Source organism: Terrapene carolina, unplaced genomic scaffold (genome assembly GCF_002925995.2).
Source record: "Terrapene carolina triunguis isolate 2854851 unplaced genomic scaffold, T_m_triunguis-2.0 Scaffold23, whole genome shotgun sequence".
Lineage (NCBI taxonomy): Eukaryota > Metazoa > Chordata > Testudines > Emydidae > Terrapene > Terrapene triunguis.
Window position 1 is genome coordinate 27833028 of NW_020664374.1, and position 21938 is coordinate 27854965.

Below are 21938 nucleotides of genomic sequence, written 5' to 3' on the forward strand. Positions count from 1 at the left end.
TTCAGAAAACAGCTGATTAGAAACACATTCAGTTGCTAATTTTAATGGTATAAATACATAGATAATTAAATTAATTGAGACATTGTATAATCCATTAAATAATTTATTATGGCCCCAATGATTACCATACACTTACCTTCAAGGATTGATCAATATATTGATCAGCATGGAGACCAGATATTTTCTGCTTTGCATTTCTCTATTTTCATTGGCAGTTGCATCCAGCAAAATGCTCTTTAGCCATCAGATAATAAAACAATACTAAAAGTCCACATGCAGAGAAGCTTTATGCCCACTGGCAAAGCTCATCCCACATCTGTCTCTGCTTGGAAATTTGACAGGAGTTGCAGATTGGGATGGAAAGAAGTAAATGTTCTGTATTTTTCATAACACTAGTTTCTAATGCATACATGAAAACATTCATTACGAGCTGAATGCCTAAGTGCTGTAAATATCTCTGAGAACATTTTGTTTCTCATGGGGAGCTGCAAAAGCTATTCCCCTAAGTTGGTTAGTACCTTAAGTATTTGTTTCAACTCGCAAATACCAACCTTGGTGCTTTTTTCAATAACATTCAGAAGCCTTTTCAATATCAGTAAGTAGCCCCCGTCCCGTCCCCCCCCCCCGACCCATAGCCTTTGGGCTAAATCCTCAGCTGGTGTAAATAGTCATAGCTCCATTGACTTCAATGGAGTTATGATGATTTAGGCCAACAGAAGTTCCATCCGCTTGTGTTTTTCAATCAGAAGGCTTTTTTCACAGTCTGTACACTTACCTTTAGCTCCCTGAGTCTCTGCTCCATGATCTCATATTCAGTGACAATAACCTGAGGTATGGAGAGTTTGGTCTCTAACTGCTGGATCCACAAAAGGATAGTGTTCATTGTCTCCTTATAGTGTGCAGGAGGCAAACTGTCAAAATCTAAACCAAATGCAGGGAGAAAAAGGAGAAGAAATTTAAAATGTTTCATTCTCTCTTAACTGAATCGTATCTGATTGTCAGGATACTCAGAAGTCCTAGGTAAAATCTTGGCCCTCTTGAAGTCGGAGTTTTGCAACTGACTTCAATAGGGACAGATTTTCACCACTAGATCTTTTCAAAAATGTACCCAAAGAAGTACTGGAGGACAAAACGTTTTGAATAATTTATGCATTCATCCTTACATTTTTTTTTTTACTTAATATGTTTTGGCTCTTTAGTTTCAGAGTGGGATGGTACTGGTAGTTTACTGGTAGTTACAGCACAATATACCTAAACACGGCTATTTTTGATACCAGACAGACAGAACACTGTATCTTCTCTTGTTTTCTATTTTTTGGACCTCAGTTCTGCTTTTAGAACTGCTGTAGGAAGTGGCATCCCCATTTTATGGCTCATGTTAGTGTGTCTAGCATATCTGTTAAGGTAAAATGTTCTGCTTAGGACAGCTGTTAAAAGCTTATAACGTTAGCGTAAAAGAGAAATTCAAGCTGAATTTTATTGGACTGTGCCCATTAAACTGACATTACAGATGTCTGAAATAGACAGCATCTGGCATAGACATGAGCATCCCATAAGTAGAGTTGCTCCGTTCTGCCCTCCACCATAGCTTGCACTGCAGTCACTGAGAAATCACACACAGATTTAATGGCCACTTGAAAATAAAATATTTTTCAATTTCTGCCACACCATATTAACAAACTAAAAATGCCACAAAACTATTGTACCTTTATTATATCTACAGTGTGCATGTCTTCAAAAAGATATTTTAGAAAGAAAGAATGTTTCATTGTGTCACAAAATCCAGAACTGATAAAGTTTGTACTTGCATAAGGTTTTCACTGCCATCTTGATTACACTCTAATAAAACAGTGAATGCAATCTGACCAAGATTTTGAGATGTGATCAGTGATTCTGAGTGGCTCAACTTTACGGTGCTTGGCTTGTGATTGCTTAAAGGGGCTTGATTTTCAGAAAGCACTGAGCACCCACCCTCTGAAAATCCAATGCCTGTAAGCTATCTCTAGTTGGGCACCCACAAATTGAGGCACCTAAAATCACTTTTTGCTTTTAAAAATCTTGGCCATCATGACTGGTAACAGTGGATTTGTGTGAAAAAGTGCTTGCTGCTGTGAGGGACAAGTGTTGCTTTCTTGTAGTATACTTTCTCCATCCAAAATTCCAGTCTCCCCTAACATCTGACCTGGAAAACACTGGAAAGGGAATTCCTCCTGCTTTTCTCCAGTCAGAACAGAGTGTCCATTAAATTAGTCTTTTCAAATAGGATTTCCTGCCTGGCCCATCCCCCTCTCCGGGAGTCTTTCCCTGCAGCAGAGGGAGGGCTCCAGGAGTGGAACACTCTAGTGCTAAAAATAGCAGTGTACATGGGGAGGCAGGGCTTGGACAAGTGTGACCCTAAGATCATCCCAAAGCCAGCTGGCACACTGTTGTCATGTTATATTCCGAAAAGGTGGCATGTAACATATCACTGGAAAACTAATTACTCACTGATCATTCATATTCTTGCTGCTGTATGTACGGTAAACCCACAAAGGACTTTATAGATATGTGCTGAAAATGTGTTCTGAAAATGTATTTGGCAAGCAGTGCCTAAGCCATGCCTGTTTCAGACAAAGGAATGTGATTCCATTTGCTTGAATGTGTCTCTGATGTAAGTTGGGCAAGGTGAGACCAAAGACAAAGAAAAGCATATTTATATGCAAGGTAAACAAAGCCATCAGGAAGGCAAGTGGAGAAAGATGACCACCTAATCTTGATGGGGGATAGAGACTACACCCACAGGAAACCTTCCTGCCTCTTGAAGCATAGTCAATGAATTTTCAGAAGCTCTAAACAGAGAGAAAAAGCCATTTTGGCATCCTTCACTTGAGGAGACAAAGGAACCAAACACCTTGAGCACTCTGAAGGGTCCTGGCCAGAAAGTCTGGTTAGCCATGTTGGAAAATAAACTCGGTGAGAAATGCTTCTTTGCACAAGAATACCTTATATAGGAATACTTCTGGAACAGATCTCAGAACTGGATGGAAACATATTAGCATTGTTGTTAGAACAGGCTCTACAAAAGTCTTTTATTTTGAAAACCCTGCCAGAAATAATTTAAGTCATACAAACATAGCTAGCAGTTTTCTGCATTTTAAATTAATTATGGTTCCCACTATTCAGAAAGCTAAATAAAAATTCATACAGAATCAAAAAGATACCAATTTCAACTAGCCAGTGGCAGACTGATTTAAATATTAAATATTGCCTTTAAAAAGCCACTTTTCATTTCACTGGAACATTGTAAATTCCATTTCACTTTTTCCACACCACTTTCAGCTATACAATGTACTTTTGCAATAGTTTTCACTTTTAGCCAGAATAAACATTTTTTTCAGTACTACACTATATCTCAGTACTTCAGGAATAACAGATTTTCCTTTTTTAAGGTTCTTGTTTTTCACATGTGAACCCTGCTCTATTGGACATTTTTTGATTTCTGCCTAGAAGGAATAATAACCACTATTATTATTTTACCAAAGGTGACTGATCGTTTTCAGGCTCTCTGCACAGGTACTACTGCGGAGAATTATTTGGAAGAGCCATCTGAGGGAAGGGATCAGAAGGAGACCCCATTGACCAGAAGGTATGAGATGCATTGTTCTATGGATGGGGGTTCCATGACCACCATTCCCAAGAGGAGGAGATGGGTGGTGGTTGGAGATTCCCTCCCAAGGGGGACAGAGTCATCCATGTGCCGACCAGACTGAGAAACTTGAGAAATGTGCTGCTTGCCTGGAGCTAGAATTCAGAATGTGACGGAGTGTCTGCTGAGACTGATCAAGCCCTTGGACCGCTACCCCTTCCTACTTCTCCATGTGGGCACCAATGATACTGCCAGGAATGACCTTGAGCGGGTCACTGCAGACTATGTGGCTCTGGGAAGAAGGATAAAGGAGTTTGAGGCGCAAGTCGTGTTTTCGTCCCTCCTCCCTGTTGAAGGAAAAGGCCCAGGTAGGGACTGTCAAAGTGTGGAGGTAAATGCGTGGTGATGCAGGTGGGGTCAGAGAGAGGGCTTTGGATTCTTCGACCATGGGATGTTGTTCCGGGAAGAAGAATTGCTAGGAAGAGATGGGATCCACCTAACGAAGAGAGGGAAGAGCATCTTCGCAGGCAGGCTTGCTAACGTAGTGAGGAGAGCTTTAAACTAGGTTCGCTGGGGGACGGTGACCTAAGCCCCGAGGTAAGTGGGGAAGTGGGATACCAGGAGGAAACATGGGGAGGGTGCAAGGGGGGGGGGCTCCTGATTCGTACTGAGAAAGTAGGGCAATCAGCTAGTTATCTTAGTTGCATATACATGAACGTAAGCAGCCTGGGAAACAAGCAGGAAGAATTGGAAGTCCTGGCACAGTCAAAGAACTATGGTGTGATTGGAATAACAGAGACTTGATGGGGTAGCTCACGTGACTGGAGCACTGTCATGGATGGGTATAAACTGTTCAGGAAGGACAGGCAGGAGAGGAAAGGTGGAGGAGTTGCACTGTATGTAAGAGAGCAGTATGATTGCTCAGAGCTCCAGTATCAAACTGGAGAAAAGCCGGTTGAGAGCAACAAGGGTGATGTCGTGGGCGTGTGCTATGGACCACCAGACCAGGAGCATGAGGTAGATGAGGCTTTCTTCGGACAATTAACTGAAGTTTCCAGATCACAGGCCCTGGTTCTCATGGTGGGGCATCAATCACCCTGACATCTGCTGGGAGAGCAATACAGCAGTGCACAGACAATACAGGAAGTTTTTGGAGAGTGTTGGGGACAACTTCCTGGTGCAACTATTGGAGGAACCAACCAGGGGCCATTCTCCTCTTGACCTGCTGCTTACAAACAGGGAAGAATTGGTAGGGGAAGTAGAAGTGGGTGGCAACCGGGGCAGCAGTAACCATGAGATGGTTGCGTTCAGGATCCTGACACAAGGAAGAAAGGAGAGTAGCAAAATACGGACCCTGGACTTCAGAAAGGGAGACTATGACTCCCTCAGGGAACTGATGGGCAGGATCCCCTGGGAGGCTAATATGAGGGAGAAAGGAATCCAGGAAAGCTGGCTGTATTTTAAAGAAGCCTTATTGAGGGCACAGGAACAAACCACCCCGCTGTGGAGAAAGAATAGCAAATATGGCAGGCAACCATCTTGGCTTAACAGTGAAATCTTCAGTGAGCTTAAACACAAAAAGGAAGCTTACAAGAAGTGGAAACTTGGTCAGATGATTAGGGAGGAGTATAAAAATATTGCTCAAGCATGCAAGGGTGTAATCAGGAAGGCCAAAACACAACTGGAATTGCAGCTAGCAAGGGATGTGAAGGGTAACAAGAAGGGTTTCTACAGGTATGTTAGCAACAAGAAAAACATCAGGGAAAGTATGGGACCCTTAATGAATAGGGGAGGCAACCTAGTGACAGATGATGTGGAAAAAGCTGAAGTATTCAATGCTTTTTTTTGTTTTGGTCTTCACAGATAAGGTCAGCTCCCACACATCTCGAAGAAGGTAACTGTTTTTTCTTCTTCAAGTGCTTGTTCACGTTGATTCCAATCAGGTGACACCCAAGCCCTACACCGGAGGTGGAGTCAAAGTTAAGGAATCACTGATTGGAGTACCGCCCTGCTGAATGCTGCATCATCTCTGGCGTATTGGGTGATAGCATAGTGAGAGGTAAATGTATGCACCGATGACCAAGTTGCTGCCCTGCAGATCTCTTGTATCGGGACCTGGGCCAGGAATGCAGCTGACGAGGCTTGTGCCCTTGTGGAATGTGCCATAAGAGTTGTGGCTGGGACCTTGGCCAGCTCGTAACATGTGCAGATGCAGGCTGTGATCCAGGAAGATATTCTTTGAGATGAGACCAGGAGTCCTTTCATCCCATCTGCCACTGCCACGAACAGCTGGTTCGACTTCCTGAATGGCCTAGTGCGCTCGATGTAGAATGCTAGCGCTCTCCGAACATCCAGTGAGTGCAGCCTCTGCTCTTGGATACTGGTGAGAGGCTTAGGGTAGAAGACAGGTAGAAAAATGTCTTGACTAGTGTAGAATTATGACACTACCTTGGGAAGGAAGACTGGGTGATGCCTAAGCTGCACCTTGTCCTTGTGGAAGACCGTATAGGGTGAGTCGGAGTCAGAGCCTTTAACTCAGACACCCGCCTGGCTGATGTGGTGGTGACCAGGAAAGCCACCTTCCACAACAAATAGAGCAGGGTAAAAGTCGCCAGGGGCTCAAAAGGGCCCCATTAGCCTGGAGAGGACCAGGTTAAGGTCCCATGCGGGAACAGGTTGTCTAATCTGTGAAAATAGATGTTCCAGACCCTTGAGGAAACGCCTTACCATGGGGTTAGCGAATACATCCAGATCCTCCCAGATGGAAGGCCCCAGCAGCTAGGTGCACCTTGATGGATGACACTGCTAGGCCTTGCTGTTTGAGATGTATAAGTACTCCAGGATGGGTGGTATGGACCCCTGGAGGGGGGGGGGGGGTGTTGCTGGGCCCACCAGCAACTCTTCCACCAGGTGGATGGTTTCCTGCTGCCAAGTAGAACCTCCCTTACTGACTCCTAGCATAAGAGCTTCATGGGGTTTAACCATGAAGCTTCCAGGCCGTGAGGTGGAGGGACTGGAGGTCTGGGTGGTGGAGGCGACCGTGGTCCTGAGTGATCAGATTGGGGTAGAGTGGAAGCACGATCGGAGTGTCCAGAAGCGTGGTGTACCAGTGTTGCGGGGCCATGCTGGGGTCAGCAGAATTATCTCCACTTTATCCCTGTGTATCTTGAGCAGCACCTTGTGCATGAGAGGGACCGGTGGGAAGGCAAACATGAGGCAGTCTCCCCAGGGTAGCAGGAATGCATCTGTGATTGAACCCGGGCTGTGTTTCTGGAAGGAGCAGAACATTGGGCACTTCCTGTTGCTCTGGGTGGCAAAGAGATCGACCTCAGGAAACCCCCACCTTTGGAAGATGGAATAAGGATATCTGGATGGATGGACCACTTGTGATTGCAGAATGATCTGCTGAGGTGATCTGCTAGCTCGTTCTGCGCTCCTGGGAGATAGGACACCTCCAGGTGAATGGAGTCATTAGGAATCATTCAAAAAGGGATAGAGAATAAGACGGAGAATATCTTATTGCCCTTACTGCCCTCCATGGTACACCCACATCTTGAATACTGCATACAGATGTGGTCTCCTCATCTCAAAAAAGATATACTGGTATTAGAAAAGGTTCAGAGAAGGGCGACTAAAATAACTAGGGGTTCGGAACCGGTCCCATGTGAGGAGAGATTAAAGAGGCTAGGACTTTTCAGTTTGGAAAAGAGGAGACTAAGGGGAGATATGATAGAGGTATATAAAATCATGAGTGGCGTGGAGAAAGTGAATAAGGAAAAGTTATTTATTTGTTCCCATAATATAAGAACTAGGGGCCACCAAATGAAATTAATGGGCAGCAGGTTTAAAACAAATAAAAGGAAGTTCTTCTTCACACAGCTCACAGTCAACCTGTGGAACTCCTTGCCTGAAGAGGTTGTGAAGGCTAGTACTATAACAGGGTTTAAAAAGAGAACTAGATAAATTCATGGAGGTTAAGTCCATTAATGGCTATTAGCCAGGATGGATAAGGAATGGTGTCCCTAGCCTCTGTTTGTCAGAGGGTGGAGATGGATAGCAGGAGAGAGATCACTTGATCATTACCTGTCAGGTTCACTCCCTCTGGGACACCTGGCATTGTTTACTGTCAGTAGACAGGATACTGGGCAGGATGGACCTTTGGTCTGACCCAATATGGCCATTCTTATGTTCTTATGCAGAACTCCCATAGCTGGAGGGTTTCCTGACATAGGGGGGAGGAATGAACTCCACCCTGCTTCTTGATGTAAAACATAGCAGTGGTGTTGTCTGTCATCACTGCTATGCACTGGCCTCGCAGCTGGGACTGGAAAGTTTGGCATGCTTGTTGCACTGCTCTGAGCTCCCTGATATTGAAATGGAGGGAGAGCTCGTCCAGTGACCACAGGCCCTGTATTCAGAGATCTCCCAGATGCACCCCCCAACTCAGAGCTGATGCGTCCATTACTAGGGACAAGGAGGGCTGTGGGGTGTTGAAGAAACACCTTTGCATACCATCTGAGGGTTGAGCCATCAATGTAGAGACTCGAGTATGTGTCCTGGCGCTGTCACTACCGAGTCCAGCCTGTCGCACCCCGGGCAGTATACCAACGCGAGCCACGCTTGAAGGGGTCTGAGCCTCATTCTGGCATGCTGGACCACGTAAGTGCAGGCTGCTACGTGGCCAAAGAGACTCAGGCATCCCCTTGCATTAGTGGTCGGGTACTACCTGCGGCTTTGGATAATGTCTGTCGTGGCCTGGAATCGGGTCTCTGTCAGGAACGCCCTTGCCTGAACCAAGTCCAGCACTGCTCCAATGAATTCTATTCTTTGGGTCGGTGATAAGGTTGACTTGTTCACGTTGAGGAGGAATCTCAGTCTCTCAAAAGTGGATCTGAACAATTGGACGTGAGACTCCACCTGCTCCTTGGTACCCCCCCGAGTAGCCAGTTGTCTAGGTACGGGTATACCTGCACCTGCCTCCTCCGGAGGAAGGCTGCTACGACCGACATGCACTTCGTGAATACTCGAGGGGCTGTCGACAGACCAAATGAGAGGACCGTGAACTGATAGTGTTTGTGGTCGACCAGAAACCAGAGAAAACGTTTGCACGCAGGCCAAATGGCTATGTGAAAGTGTGCGTCTTTCATGTTGAGAGTGACATACCAGTCTCCCGGATCCAGGGAAAGGATAATAGAGCTCAGGGAGACCATGAGGAACTTCAACTTCACCATTAACTTGTTGAGTCCTCGCAGGTCTAGAATACCTCCCTTTGCCTTGGGAATTAGGAAATAGTGGGGGTAGAATCCCTTGCCCCATAGCTCCTGAGGAACCTCCTCCACTGATCCTATGTTGAGGAGCTCCTGCACCTCCTGGATAAGGAATTGCTCATGAGAAGGGTCCCCAAAGAGGGGGCAGGAGGGAAGGTAGGAGCAGAATTGGGGAGAATATCCCACTTCTACAGTGCGAAGAACCCAGCAGTCTGATGTTATTTGGGACCAAGCACGGTAGAAGTGGGAAAGACGATTCAGAAAACACGGGTAAGAATCCGGTGGAGAGACAGGGGAGCCTTCCTCGGGCATCCCTTCAAAAGACCTGTTTAGAGCCGGATGAAGGTTTGGACTGGCCTTCGCCTTGCCCCAAAGCGAGGTTGGAAGGCTTGCGCCTGCCATTCCTGCCCCTTCATCTATAGAAATCCTGTCTTGGCTGAGGAGGATATGGGCTCTGTTGTTGCGGTTGGGGCTTGAAGTGCTTGCATTGGATTGCCAGCATGTGCATTTCCAATGACTTCATTGTCACCCTGGAATCTTTCAAGCTATGCAGCTTGGAGTCAGTCTGTTCAGAGAACAGCTTGGCGCCCTCAAAGGGAAGGTCCTGCCGGGTTTGCTGCAACTCCAGGGGTAGCCCCGGACACCTGAAGCCATGATATCCTCCTCATGGCTGTGCCTGAGGAGAGGATATGGGCGGCCAAGTCCACAGAGTCTAGGAATGCCTGCAGTGAGGTCCATGCCACCGCCTTCCCTTCCTCCACAACGGTGGAGAATTCAGCCCTAGAGTCCACAGGGATCAGCTCTTTAAACTTGAATATGGAGGCCCATGAGTTGAAGTTGTATCTGCTGAGGATAGCTTGCTGGTTAGCTATCCTCAGCTGAAGGCCCCTAGTGGCATAGACAATCCTACCGAAAAGGTCCATCCTTTTTGCCTCCGTCCACCCCTGACCCCAGGCCCTCCGGACCTTTTCATCGGGCCCCTGTCCCGCAAGCCCTTCTGGCCCCCTCCTTTCAACAATCTGAGCCAGCTGCATGCCCTGCAGCTGGTTCACTTCTGAACCGCGCCAAGGAAACAACTATACACGCTCATGTTCCACACGTTTCACTTCCTCACCCTCGTATCCTGCCCTGATACCAAATGGTGGGACTATCTACCACCTGTGGAGGGTGAGGAACCCTGGTGGGCCAGCCTCTAGTCCACCCTGGTCCCACAGCCCACCGGAGATATCCGTTGGTGGCTCCTTCATGGAGCCATGAGCACGGGTGTGTACCTGGAATGGTTCACCCCCATCCTCAACACCTGACCCTTTTGCAGCATGAGGGAGAACCTGGCACATGCTTATCTTGAATGCGCCAGGTTGCAGCCCCTATTCCGACTCCTCCAGAACCGCCCGTTGAGGTTCTGGCTGCACTTGTTTATATTCTCACACCCTGTCTGTGGCCACATCGTCGACCTCCTCCTAGTTCTCACCAAAGTGGCCACCTTCAACATCCTCAGGAGGAGGATGCTAGACAAGGGAGTGCTCTGCGACTGTGGGGCCTATTTCTGCTCCTCCCTGGTTTCATGCATCCGGGAAGAGTTCCTCTGGGCGGCGTCTGCTGGCTCACTAGACAGCTTTGAGGAGCAGTGGGTGCTGTCCAGGGTTCTCTGGATCCCTAGTTTTGAACCTGTGACCTTCACTCCTACCCCTGTTATTTATTAGCTGTCCCCCGTATTCAGTTGGTTCCTGGGTCCAGTGGTCCCTCCTGCAAGGCTGGGAGAGGGGCTTTTAGATGTGGGCAGGCTTGCACCCACCCACCTCCCAGGATTTCCAATAAGGCCTCCTTAGATTTGGGGGCTGTCCCTGTCACTCTCTCTCATTGACTGCCTACATGACCAGAAAGCATGGCTGTGGGTGTGAGAAAGATATTTGTAGCCCTTGGAAGGGACAAAGTATTTGCGTTCCACACCCCTTGCGGTCAGCAGAATCATCAGAAGACTGCCCCAGAGTCTTGGTGTTGGTATGAACTGTCTTGATCAATGGCAGAACTACCCACGATGGACCTTCGGGAGTAAGAATGTCCACCATGGAGTCCTCGGCCTCAATCACTTCCTCCGCTTGCAACCCCATGTTGCGGGCAATCCGCCTCAGAAGGTCCTGATGTGCCCTGTGATCAATTGGCGGAGGGCCTGAAGCTGAAGCCCCTGCCACAGCCTTGTCAGGAGAAGACGATGAGGTAGCCTGAGGAGGTATTGGGTCCTCCTGTCCCTCCGGCTCCCTGACCTCCTCCTGGTCAGTGCCTGCCCCTGTGGTGGCTGTAGCCTGACCCTGTGGCTGGTACTGTGCTGGAGTAACCTCGGCAGTGACCTGAGCCTGAGGGGGCAGCTGGGACAGGGTGGCATCGGATCCCTGAGGTGTAGGCCTGTTCCTGGCAGAGTGAGGCAGTCGGTGATCTGAGGTAACCGACCATGAACCCCTTGAAAGGGAGCCCTGGGCTTGATGGGAAGCCCAGGGTCCAAAAGGACTATTGTGCCAGGAGCTGCCACTGTGGCTGCCAGGTCAGCTGCGCCTCCCTTCGCCATCTCTGAGACCTATGCTGACTAAGCCTGGAATAGTATGAGTCACCGTCAGAGTCCGAGGAAGCAGACCCTGATCACGATGACCAAAGTGGTGCCGAAGGGCCCTGCGCAGGAGACTGGTGCCAGGTCGACCTTGCAGGAGACCGGCACTGGGAATCTGGTGTCATAGATTGGTGCCAGTGATCGAGGATGCGATGCCGGTCCTCTGTGTCGGTGCCAGTCCTCTCTCAGTGCCAGGGATCAGTGCTAGTCCACCCTTAGTGCTGGAGAGGGGGAACGTCGCGCCAGTGCTGAAGATGCTCTTATGGAGCGCGGTGCCACATTGATAGCGACTGAGAGCGGTGCCGCGGATGGTGCCAAGCCAGGGACTGTGAGCTGGCTAGCATGGTACCGGACATATTGGTACCGGAGGCTTGTTCCTCAGAGCTGGGGCTGTGAAGCCGTTGTTTCAATTAAGTCTCTGGAGGCTTCAAAAGTGTCTGAGGTGGAGGGTGGTTCAAACTCCTTCACCTGGCACTGCCCTTGTGGGTCATATATTGAGTGCCAGGAATGCACCACTCCAGGGAGCTCCACAGCCAACCCAACGGGAGCTGCTAAGGGAAAACTTTCTGACAACCATGCATGCAGCACATGCGCACCTGATTGGAATCAACGTGAACAAGCACTCGAAGAAGAACAGGCTGTGACTGCCAGACATCACAATTGGGTACAGGCATCTATGGGACTTACGGGGAAGAAGCAAATTGCTGGGCAGGGAGGCCACAATAAGAGACACTAACTGTGCCTGGAACTCTGTTATCTCCTATGTGCTCGAATAGACTGGACTGGAGAGGGGACCCCAGGCACTAGGCTGAAGAGACCTGGCTCTAGAATGGACTGTCCCAGGGGTCCAAACAAGAACTGCTATTGCTCAGTTGAACTGTATCTTTTAAGGCTCTGTGCCTCCAGTATCTGCAAACTTTCCCTTTTCTGCCAGCCCTAATAAAATGGCCTTTATCTTAGCAATGTTTCAGTGGTTACTGTGACCCACCAAGGCTAGCACCTACAAGACCTAGCTGCTGAAGCAACTACTGTGCTTGCCTGTGAGTTGTGATACACCTGGCACATTACAGGCATGCTAAGTTTTTGGTGTACCAGGCAACTGCAACAATTACACTTTTAATATTAGCTGAAGGAGGTGGTACAGGAGCACACCTCTTAGAAGAAAGACTCCCTTGTGATTGCATGCTTGTTGTTAGGAAATCATTGCAATATTCAGGATTTTGGAATGCTCTACCAAACACCTGCTGTCATGATGGCTATCACAGGGTGACACTGGCCCTGTGACACTGGCCCTTCAAGAGGGAGCAGGGCCAGTGCACCTGTGACTCATTGCAACTGAGGGGAGAGAAACCTGGCAAGCCAGAGCTACCTGAAAGCACTGATACAGAGAGGAAGAAGGGCAGGTGAGAGCTGCCTGAAGAGGAAAGGAGAGATGGGGGTAGGAGGGGCAGAAGTGGGAGGAGCAGCAGCAAAAGAAGCAGAGGTGGACAGCTGGTACACCGAGCCACTGGGAAAAGCAAAAGCTGATGGGGAGGACTGACCAGGGCTGAGGAACCACTGCAGAGTAAAAGGACAGCTTGTACACAGCTTGTACTCTATGAGGAAGGGGAAGAACCAGCCTGGTTAGGAGATGCTAGGCCCATAACAAGAGGCTTGATGCTGGAGGGTGGATCCCAGGAGCAGGCACACTTACAGGGAGAGAGGCCTGTCCGAGAGAAACACTGCAGGGGGATCTGCCACAGGAGATCTGACCTGGGGCTGTGGGAGAAGAGTTGCGGAGAGAAGTGGGTCTTGGAACTCTCAGGTAGAAGACCTGGAATGTGAAGTCCTGGAACAGGAGCTAAAGGAACTGTAAGCGAGTGGCTAATGACTGTTGGGTGGGTGACCTGGGAATGGTGACCTTTGAATAAGATTGAAAAATTGCTGCATTGTGTAACCTTGCTTTACTTTGGGGTTGAACAGGAACTGTTTTTACTACGAAGTGGACTTTAGTGTGGACTGTGGCATTTAAAATGGGCTTGAATTTGCTGTTGAAGGCGACAACACTACTTTGCATAGGTGAATAAAGGGGGAAACTGTGGCAGGCACACTGTTGTGCCCCAAGCATGCCACAGGGGGCATTCCAGCCAGGACCCACCTCATGACCATGGCAAAATGGCAAACAGAGATAAATATGTAAATATTACATTTTTTTATATATCTATATCTATAGCTATATCTTCTCAGATGCAGGACACTGCAATTCCAGGAGTCAATGCCATCAATATGTGGATTAAAGCCCACATAATAAACACAGCTATAGATGTGCCCAAGTATGAGTTCTGCTCCATCATAAAAACTACATGGACAGAAGTCAGGAAGACAGAGTATCTCTGCAGTAGAATCTAGTGACAGGACCCTAATGAAACATTACCCAGAAGGAAGAATGTAAGTTAATGACCCTCAGCCTCAGATACTAGAAGGCAGTTCCTCACACAGTAGTAGAAAAATGTTGCATTATTTCCTAAGATACAAATGCCCCTTCCCATCTCAGCAAGGGGAAGTTTGGTCAGATCAGCTGGTGATGACCAACTCCTGGGAGATAGAGGGGAGAGCTTATGCCCAGTCATGTAGAAACTGAGCTCTTGTGCCTCATAGTGGATATAGGAGAGTGCCTGGGGGTGGGGCTTCTCTACCAGTTATTGGCCAGCCAGGACTGGGGAATTAAGAGACTTGATTTATTTGGGGAGAGAAAGGGGCCATGAGAGTCAAAGTCTTTCCAGGCATCTGGGGGCCATTTTGCCACTATTACTGCCCTGCTCAGCCTCCCTGATAGTCAGCTGCATTCCCAGAGTGCTGTGGGTCTGAACAATAACCTATTTTGGGATCAGGAAGGAATTTTTTCCTGTTGGAACAAATTGGCAGGGATTCCCAGAGGTTTTTTTCCCCACCTTTCTTGCAGCCTTGAGGAAGCAAAGTTTAAGTTAAAATAATGAAGAGTAGGAATTTTAATGCTAGGAGGATTCTAGGAAGGTTAGTCCATTGCAACTTGCCGCTGGAGGCCCAGGCAGATAACAGCGACAGAACCAGATTCCTGAGGTAAATGAGAGCTGGGACATGGCTGGGGGACCTTTTGCCTTTAAGGAGAAGGGCAGACCTGAAGACTTCACAGACTGAGGTCCCTCTGAATACCCTCTAACCCTTCTCACAAATGAGAGGGTATGAGGGTTCAGAAGCGAGCTGTGTCCTAGGGGTTAGGCAGAGCCTCCACCCGAAGTTATTATATAGTGTGTGTGCTGTAATGTCAAACTAGACTCAATTAAATGCCAGATTTATGGAAGAGGGTGTGCAGATAGTGCCCCTCCCCATTGTTAAGTTAATAAAGTTCTGCCCTGATGATTAACTCCATCACTGTGCCTGTTTTTCATTCACCTATGTGTCCTGAGCAGATTACCCTTAATTTTAATAAGAAATTTGGCTTATTTGAAGGCAATCACTGAATATAACTGAAATGTTGACAAAATTTCCCTTCGATAAGAAATACCGAAAACTATTTGTTTAGTTGAAGAAAAGCTTTATCCCTTTCTTTAAAAGTTGAACAATCTCTGCAAACCCAAATTTTGGGCCTGGAGCTTTAAAAATAGAAACACCTCATTTATACAAAGCCTTATCAGACGCCACCTACAGTGGACTTGATCTAGGACTTCATATTTGGTCAATATATATACACAGTGATATTTTACTTTGATTTCTTAACTTCCTGGGAAATAGTATATCTACATTTTTACTTTGTGGCAAAGAAACGATGGATGGTCCTTTTGGTTAAGACATGGGACAAGGATTTGGGTAATCAATTTCCAGTTTTGCCACAGATTTCCTGCGTGAGCATGGGGAAAATGAGTTGGGGCCCCAATTCATCAAAGCACTCAGTGGCAATGAGGGCTGTAAAAATACCAAGAGAAAGGACAAGAGTAAGCTCAGACTGAGAAATTCATTAAGACAAAAATAGCAATCTATTTATTTTTAGCACGCAGAAAAATACTGCAACATTTGAAAACAGTTCTTCTCCTTTTCCCCCCATATACTTATTGAACAGATTTCTTTTCCACCACCTGAAATTAAGTAGGAGAGATTTTATTCCAGTCTCAGTCAGGCCAGCGTACATTCTCCATACACACACCCTATCTACTCGTTCCCTCTATAATCAGGGTAAATTCACCATTCATCAGCTCATTGTTACAGTAGAAGACAGGCAGCAAATTTGAATCAATGGAATCATTTCAACTGATACAATTGTTTCCTGCAATGAATGAACTAGCTTGAATCTCATAAATCTGCACTAAAAAAGGCATAAAATAGCAACCATGACTGATCACCTATTTTTTTTTAAATCATATGAACTACCATACTTTTCTCAACTCCTTTCCTAGGAACAGACTTTCTTCCTTTCACTTATTTTGTAGTACTTATCCTTGATGCTGATCATCAAAGTCCAACCTTTGAGAAGCTTTTCTGCTTTTCTTCTTATACTGATAAGAGCTGTGGGTTCCCCCGCCCTTTTTTTCCTCCATGTCATCAGAAACCATCAAAGTGCAACCTTTTAGAATCTTCCATAATATTGTCAGGGAACATTGTCAATGCTCTGAAAGTGCTATAATAATTCCTTTTCTCTGATTTATCTTCTTGTTAAAAGAAATGGTACAGGCAGGGTTTTACCAGACCTCCAAGAATTAATGAACCAATATAATAAAAAATGATTCAATTGTTTTATTAGATGTTATTACATGCATTCCCCCCCCCCCATAAATTTTAATTTTCATTTATCATTGAGGGAGGGGGAAGGTAGGAAGGGAAGATAAATTAAACATACAGGAAAGGACAATATCCAATAAAGATTAATTCTATAGATAACTTGTTTCTTTTTTAAAGGGGAAACACTAATATGAGAAAGTATATAGCCTAATAAAAATGAAATTACATCTGTGCTGCTTATTAAAACTCTGTTTAACCACAGATGACATCTTGGGAAGCAGAATTAATATATATATATATATAACTAGCGAAAAAACTCTCCAAAAAGCCAATTCAAAGGAATATTTTATATGAATTGAAGACAAAGATGTGTTTTTAAAAATAATGCATAGCCTATATCTGCTTGGGGACTCAAATATAATGTGCATGTGTATGATTCATAAGACACAGGATTTTATTTTTAAATACACAACGTTCATTCTGAAAAAAAAACCCAATATTTATCATAGGATTCTGTGTCATTTTGTGCAAATTCAATCTCTAAATTACAGAATCTTATGCAAGACTATGTGAAATGTTCAAGGTTTAAAACATTCTTTAAATAAAGAAAAACATGAAAGAAGGAAAACCAAAATGTTGATCTTATTGTGGTGACTGTGTTTTGCATAGTCTTGGGGAGCTATACTGAGATCGCCAGTTGCATGAGCTCTTGGATACAGCAGTTGTTGAAGTTACCGGATTCACACTTGCTACCAGGGAAAATGGTGGAATATCCTGAAAAAGGATATAGTGGGAGGTGGGGGTAGAGGGAAGAAAGCAAATCAGCTCAAAAATGACTAAGGAAGTGAAAACATTCCAAAATTTTTCTTTTGAAAAGGATAGGAAGAAGAAAGGGTAACATGCACACTACTAAAAAGATCCATCATCAAAATTAACTATATGGCCCTTCATTTGCAGTTTATATAACAAAGGTACCATACCATGGTATGAATGAGCCACTTGCTTATGGGGGAAAAAAAACAGATTTGAGACTCGCTTTCAGATTTTCGTTTTAACCTTTTTTTTGGCGCATTGCCAAACCAACCATCAGATGTGTGTGGGGAGGAGTGTATTTTTTTTTTAAATGCGGTTCTACTTTGAAAAAATATCAGTGCAGAGCTGGCACTTTTTTAGATCTATGGCTGAAAAGTGTGATCTAAGTGTTATCATTAGTATTTAATAATTCTGTACCCTGAGTACAGACATATCTCTGTTCAAACAAGCATTCTTACTGCTTGTTACTGCTATTAGCATTGTGGATACAATGCAGCTTTGGAGGAATCAAATAGATTCTGTTCTGTCCCATGCATCAGCAACAGAACTTTATATAAGCTCTGGTTACAAGAATCTCAGTTGCTACTTGGTGCGTCTCACCAGATTTTTCCTAGGCTCTTCTGTTTGGTATGGATTCTTTGAGGATACTATGGAATTTAGCTGGCTCCTTGAGTTTACAGGTACAGATCATGTTCTTCCCACTTGGATGACTATGTTTTAATCCTAGTTTGGTGGAGACAGTGGTCTGTGCAGGGTAAGGATTTTTTTCTTAACATTTCCCAGGTTAACAAGTGTAAATAATCCAGAAAGAAACCAGTTTAACTTTCAAATTTCAGGCTGGGTTTGCAGATTGGGCACTTAGAAAAAATATCTTTTTGAACTGTAAATTGAATAGATTTGACGTGAAAATTCCTGATGGAATTATGGTCGGAACCTCACAAGGACATTTCTACAAACCCACGTTCCAAAGTGGGATCACCATAGGAAGGAAGGAGCAATGAATGAGCACTGTATTTGTGAAGTGGAGGAGACAGCAAAAAGGAATGTCAGGAACGTAACCTTATTTTGCCTCCTCCAAGCTGAAATTCTTCTCTGCTACCATCCCACATGCTAAATGCTAAATGTCATCATGAAGAACTTTTCTGAGCCATGAATCACTTTGTCAATGCACACATCACCTTCTGAGAGAAGCTCCCCTCAATGTGAGGAACAACTGACACATTTCTCACCAAAAACCACCTGTTGCTATGATGCCCTGTTTAGACAGCAGTATACTGAGACCAGGTTGGGAAAAATGCCCCGTCAAAAAATTCAGCAGTCATAGAGCAAGATATTCAGGAAGCACTGGAAAGAATCACTTAGGACCTGTGATTCAGATCTATGCCAATCACGGCTGATGAAAGATACCAGGGAGTACTTTAGCTCCCCTGCTGTCAGAATTTGTCAACCAACTTGGATTAAGGGAACCTGTCAACCACCCTAAAAGCATTAAATAGTCGGACTATTCCCAAGACACCTTCTCTCTTGACAAAACAAATCTTGTACATCTCAAGATAAGCAGATCTCACTGTCCAACCTCTCATTCTTGAGCAAGATAATAATGAAACTAGCTGCAAATTACCCTCCACATAAACCAGTATCTCGGCCAAGTACCCAATGGGTAATTACATTACACATATCCAAACTGACCCTGCAATGTCAGGTGGATATGATATTCTTCTCAAATCTTGGGTCTAAACCGTTGCATATGGCTGCTCTTTACTTTTTCTAAATACCAATGTTCTAAGACAACACATTTAATTGTAAAGAATTATAATTAACAAAAACCTACACAATTGAACAGATTTGAAATCCACTGAAATCTTTCCAGATATTCTCATGAAAAAAAAAATCCTAGAAGGACACACTTCTTTCCTACACAAACAGAACAGATTTTAAAGAAATTATAGATAGGGGAAAGCTAATCTAAAGAGAAATTCAGTTGTTTGAACATGAAATAAATATTGCTTTTTATAGCTTACTGATAACAAATTCACTGAACCCAATACATAGGGAGTAAATTGCTCATAGGGTTTTAGAAAACCAACAGAACATGGGGAAGAATGTCTCCTAAAATGAGACCCCCCCCCCCGCAAATAACCACCTGGAAAATAAAGATTTCTGCTCTCTCCAAAACATAGTGGTCCTCAGCCACCAAGAGACAAAGGAGTTTAACAAAACCTAACGCTGAATCAAACAATGCCTTGTTTATCACATTTGGGATACTAATCAAATAAAGAGAAGACACAAGCACTGCTGCTGCTAGGGCTGCCAAAGGCTATTCACAACTCAGAAAATTTAATCTACAAAAGAAATTAACCAGAAAGAATTTATGCAAACAAGAGGTGTAAATATCTAATCTTCCAATGAAATGCAGACATTTTCTGTTATACAGAATAAAGAAAATGTATGAACTCTCTGTGTGTGTATGCACACATTACTGATTATTACTGGAATACTTGATATCTTTAATCAGGAGTAAAGTCAATTTTTAATAGTGGCATAATATTTTCCTACTTTTGAAAAAGAAGATTTAATTCAAAAGTGGTAAATAATGGAAAAAACCATGAGCAATCATATATGCGTATGATTATATAAATTAGGATTCATGATTACCTAGGTTCTGTTCCCAGTTCTGCCACTGTTTGTCCTTGGGAAAGTCATTTGTGAACAAATGTGTTTATTATATACTTCTTTTAGAATTTAAATAGTATAAAGCTTCCTTACAAAGATTTTTAAATGGGGGTGTCTGTGGTGTAAACCTTTCTGGGTTTTGAAAATTTGATGCATCTCAGCACGTGATGAATAATAGTACTTGGCATATATAGAACTTAGCAGCTGTAGCTTTACACTTTACATCCATTAGCTAATTATTTTCCATAACACCCCATTGTGGTTGGTACATCGGTAGATAAGTACTTTAATCCCCATTTTAGAGAGGGTGAAAATGAATCCTGGAGAGTTTAGGTGACTTGCTCAAGGCCACACAGCAAGTCAGTGACAGAATTGAGACCAGAGCCATCTCCTAGCTGCCTGCCTAATCTACTACACCATGTTATCACTGAGTCCCATCTTGAATCTAATCTAATTAATAAATTAGTGTCTAATGAACCATCACTGCAGAATCACAATGCTGTTTCAGCCAATCATTTAGGAAAATACAGGAAAATGCACATACATACGGACATAAAATGATCAGTATCGAAAGAGTTGGATCAAATGGATTTTTGGAGCAGAGCAGGATATAAAAACCCTTTCCTCTCTCCTCCAAAAATCAGGAGAGATTTGCTTGAGCTGTGAAGTTTGGACCAAGATCTGAATTCTTCCAAAGTGTACAATGGGGTAGGTTAGGATAAAGGGGTTTGGTTTGGGGTATGTAATTCAGATTTTGGTTGCACTGGAAAAGCATTAAATACTAAATATCTTCTTTCACTGTGAACAAGGAAACTTACAGAAATAGAAGTATATTTTTTCTTAAAGATGTTGCATGTTTTTGATAGCCACTCTATCTTATCAAGAGTTCATTTGGAAAGCAAATTTGAAACCTAAGCACAAACCCAGCACTTACAACTCTGCTATTCAGAGTTTTAGCTCCACAGTGGCAGGCCAATGTAATAAAATGAAAAAAATGTCTCAGTGTTGAGACTTAGGCCCATTTGTATTTTCTTTTCTCTTATCGTTGTCAATGTACTTAACATATTTTCTAATGTATTATTATTATATCTCAGAGTATCAATAATGCATCATCTTCATACAGGAGTAAAAGGGGTGCTGTCAGTCTAAAAAGATGTTTTGGCTACAAATATATATTTTTGTTCATTCTCTGTATGCCTTTCTGTTGTTCATTACCAATGTATCATCACAGTTGATTTATCAATTGAGCAATATTTATGCAGATGTACGTCTCTACTGTCTCTAGTTCTTCACTCTCCCAGCTCCTATCCCGCCTGAAGCCTCACTAAGCCCTGCAAGCAACTGCATGTTTGCTTCCTTATGTGCATTGCCTTTCCAGAAAACAGATTCCTATAAGGCCCCCATTAAAATATGAACAAAGGGAAAATAAGCCAGATTTTCAAGTAGTATCTGAGTATTAAAAAAGCAAAACCAGAACTTGGGACAGTAAATGTAAGCCTTCGATTATGCAAATGTTGGTGACCACTTACACACAGTAGTAGTCTCATTAACATCACTGGGAGTACTTGATTGAGTAAGTGATTTCCAACATGAGTAAAAAAGTTGCAAAACCAAACACTTAATGAATGGGTGGTTCTCCAAATTTTGGCTTAAATATTTTTTCAGTGCTCTTTGATAGCTATACTATGACTTATCTCCACAATATTCAAGATTAATTTCAAAATCTTTCTTTACAATTCACATAAAAATATCTCAATGACTCTCAGGTAAATGATGGGATTCAAATATAGCAGTGAAGCCACTACTATTGTTTTGTCTCTCCCAGGGTTAGCCACCTGCACTACACAGTTCTGTTGGCTAGATTCACTGGTACAATCTATCTGCTTTGCATTTCTTTAGTGGCACCCAACAGAAGTAAACCTGGTTTAACTGGACAGTTATATCAAGGCTGTTTGGTGTTGCTGGGAAGTACTGGCCATATGTGCGCTATCCTGGGAATGCTGTTTGATAGGGCAATTCTGAGTGTGAGCTGTGATTGCAAGTAAACCTTTAATTTCTCATGTGTCCACATTATTAAACATGCACTAAACTGATTAATAGATATTTCTGAAACAGTTACAGAAAATAGACCACCACAACTCACTTCCCTTTTGTAGAGCAACATTGGGTAGAAAGAAGCAAATTAAAATAAATTCAGTTTCAAAAAAAAATTCTTGGGTACAGTAAT

The 21938-nt window shown here is 44.2% G+C and overlaps 1 protein-coding gene across 1 annotated transcript in view; it reads right to left on the minus strand.

Annotated features, from left to right (window-relative positions):
* Positions 1–21938, minus strand: part of LOC112112035 (dystrophin) — a 1981667-nt gene that overhangs the window by 1128388 nt on the left and 831341 nt on the right. The window contains exon 22 of the mRNA XM_026649948.1: positions 776–921. Within this exon, the coding sequence (XP_026505733.1) occupies positions 776–921 (146 nt within the window). The remainder of the gene's footprint in view (positions 1–775; positions 922–21938) is intronic.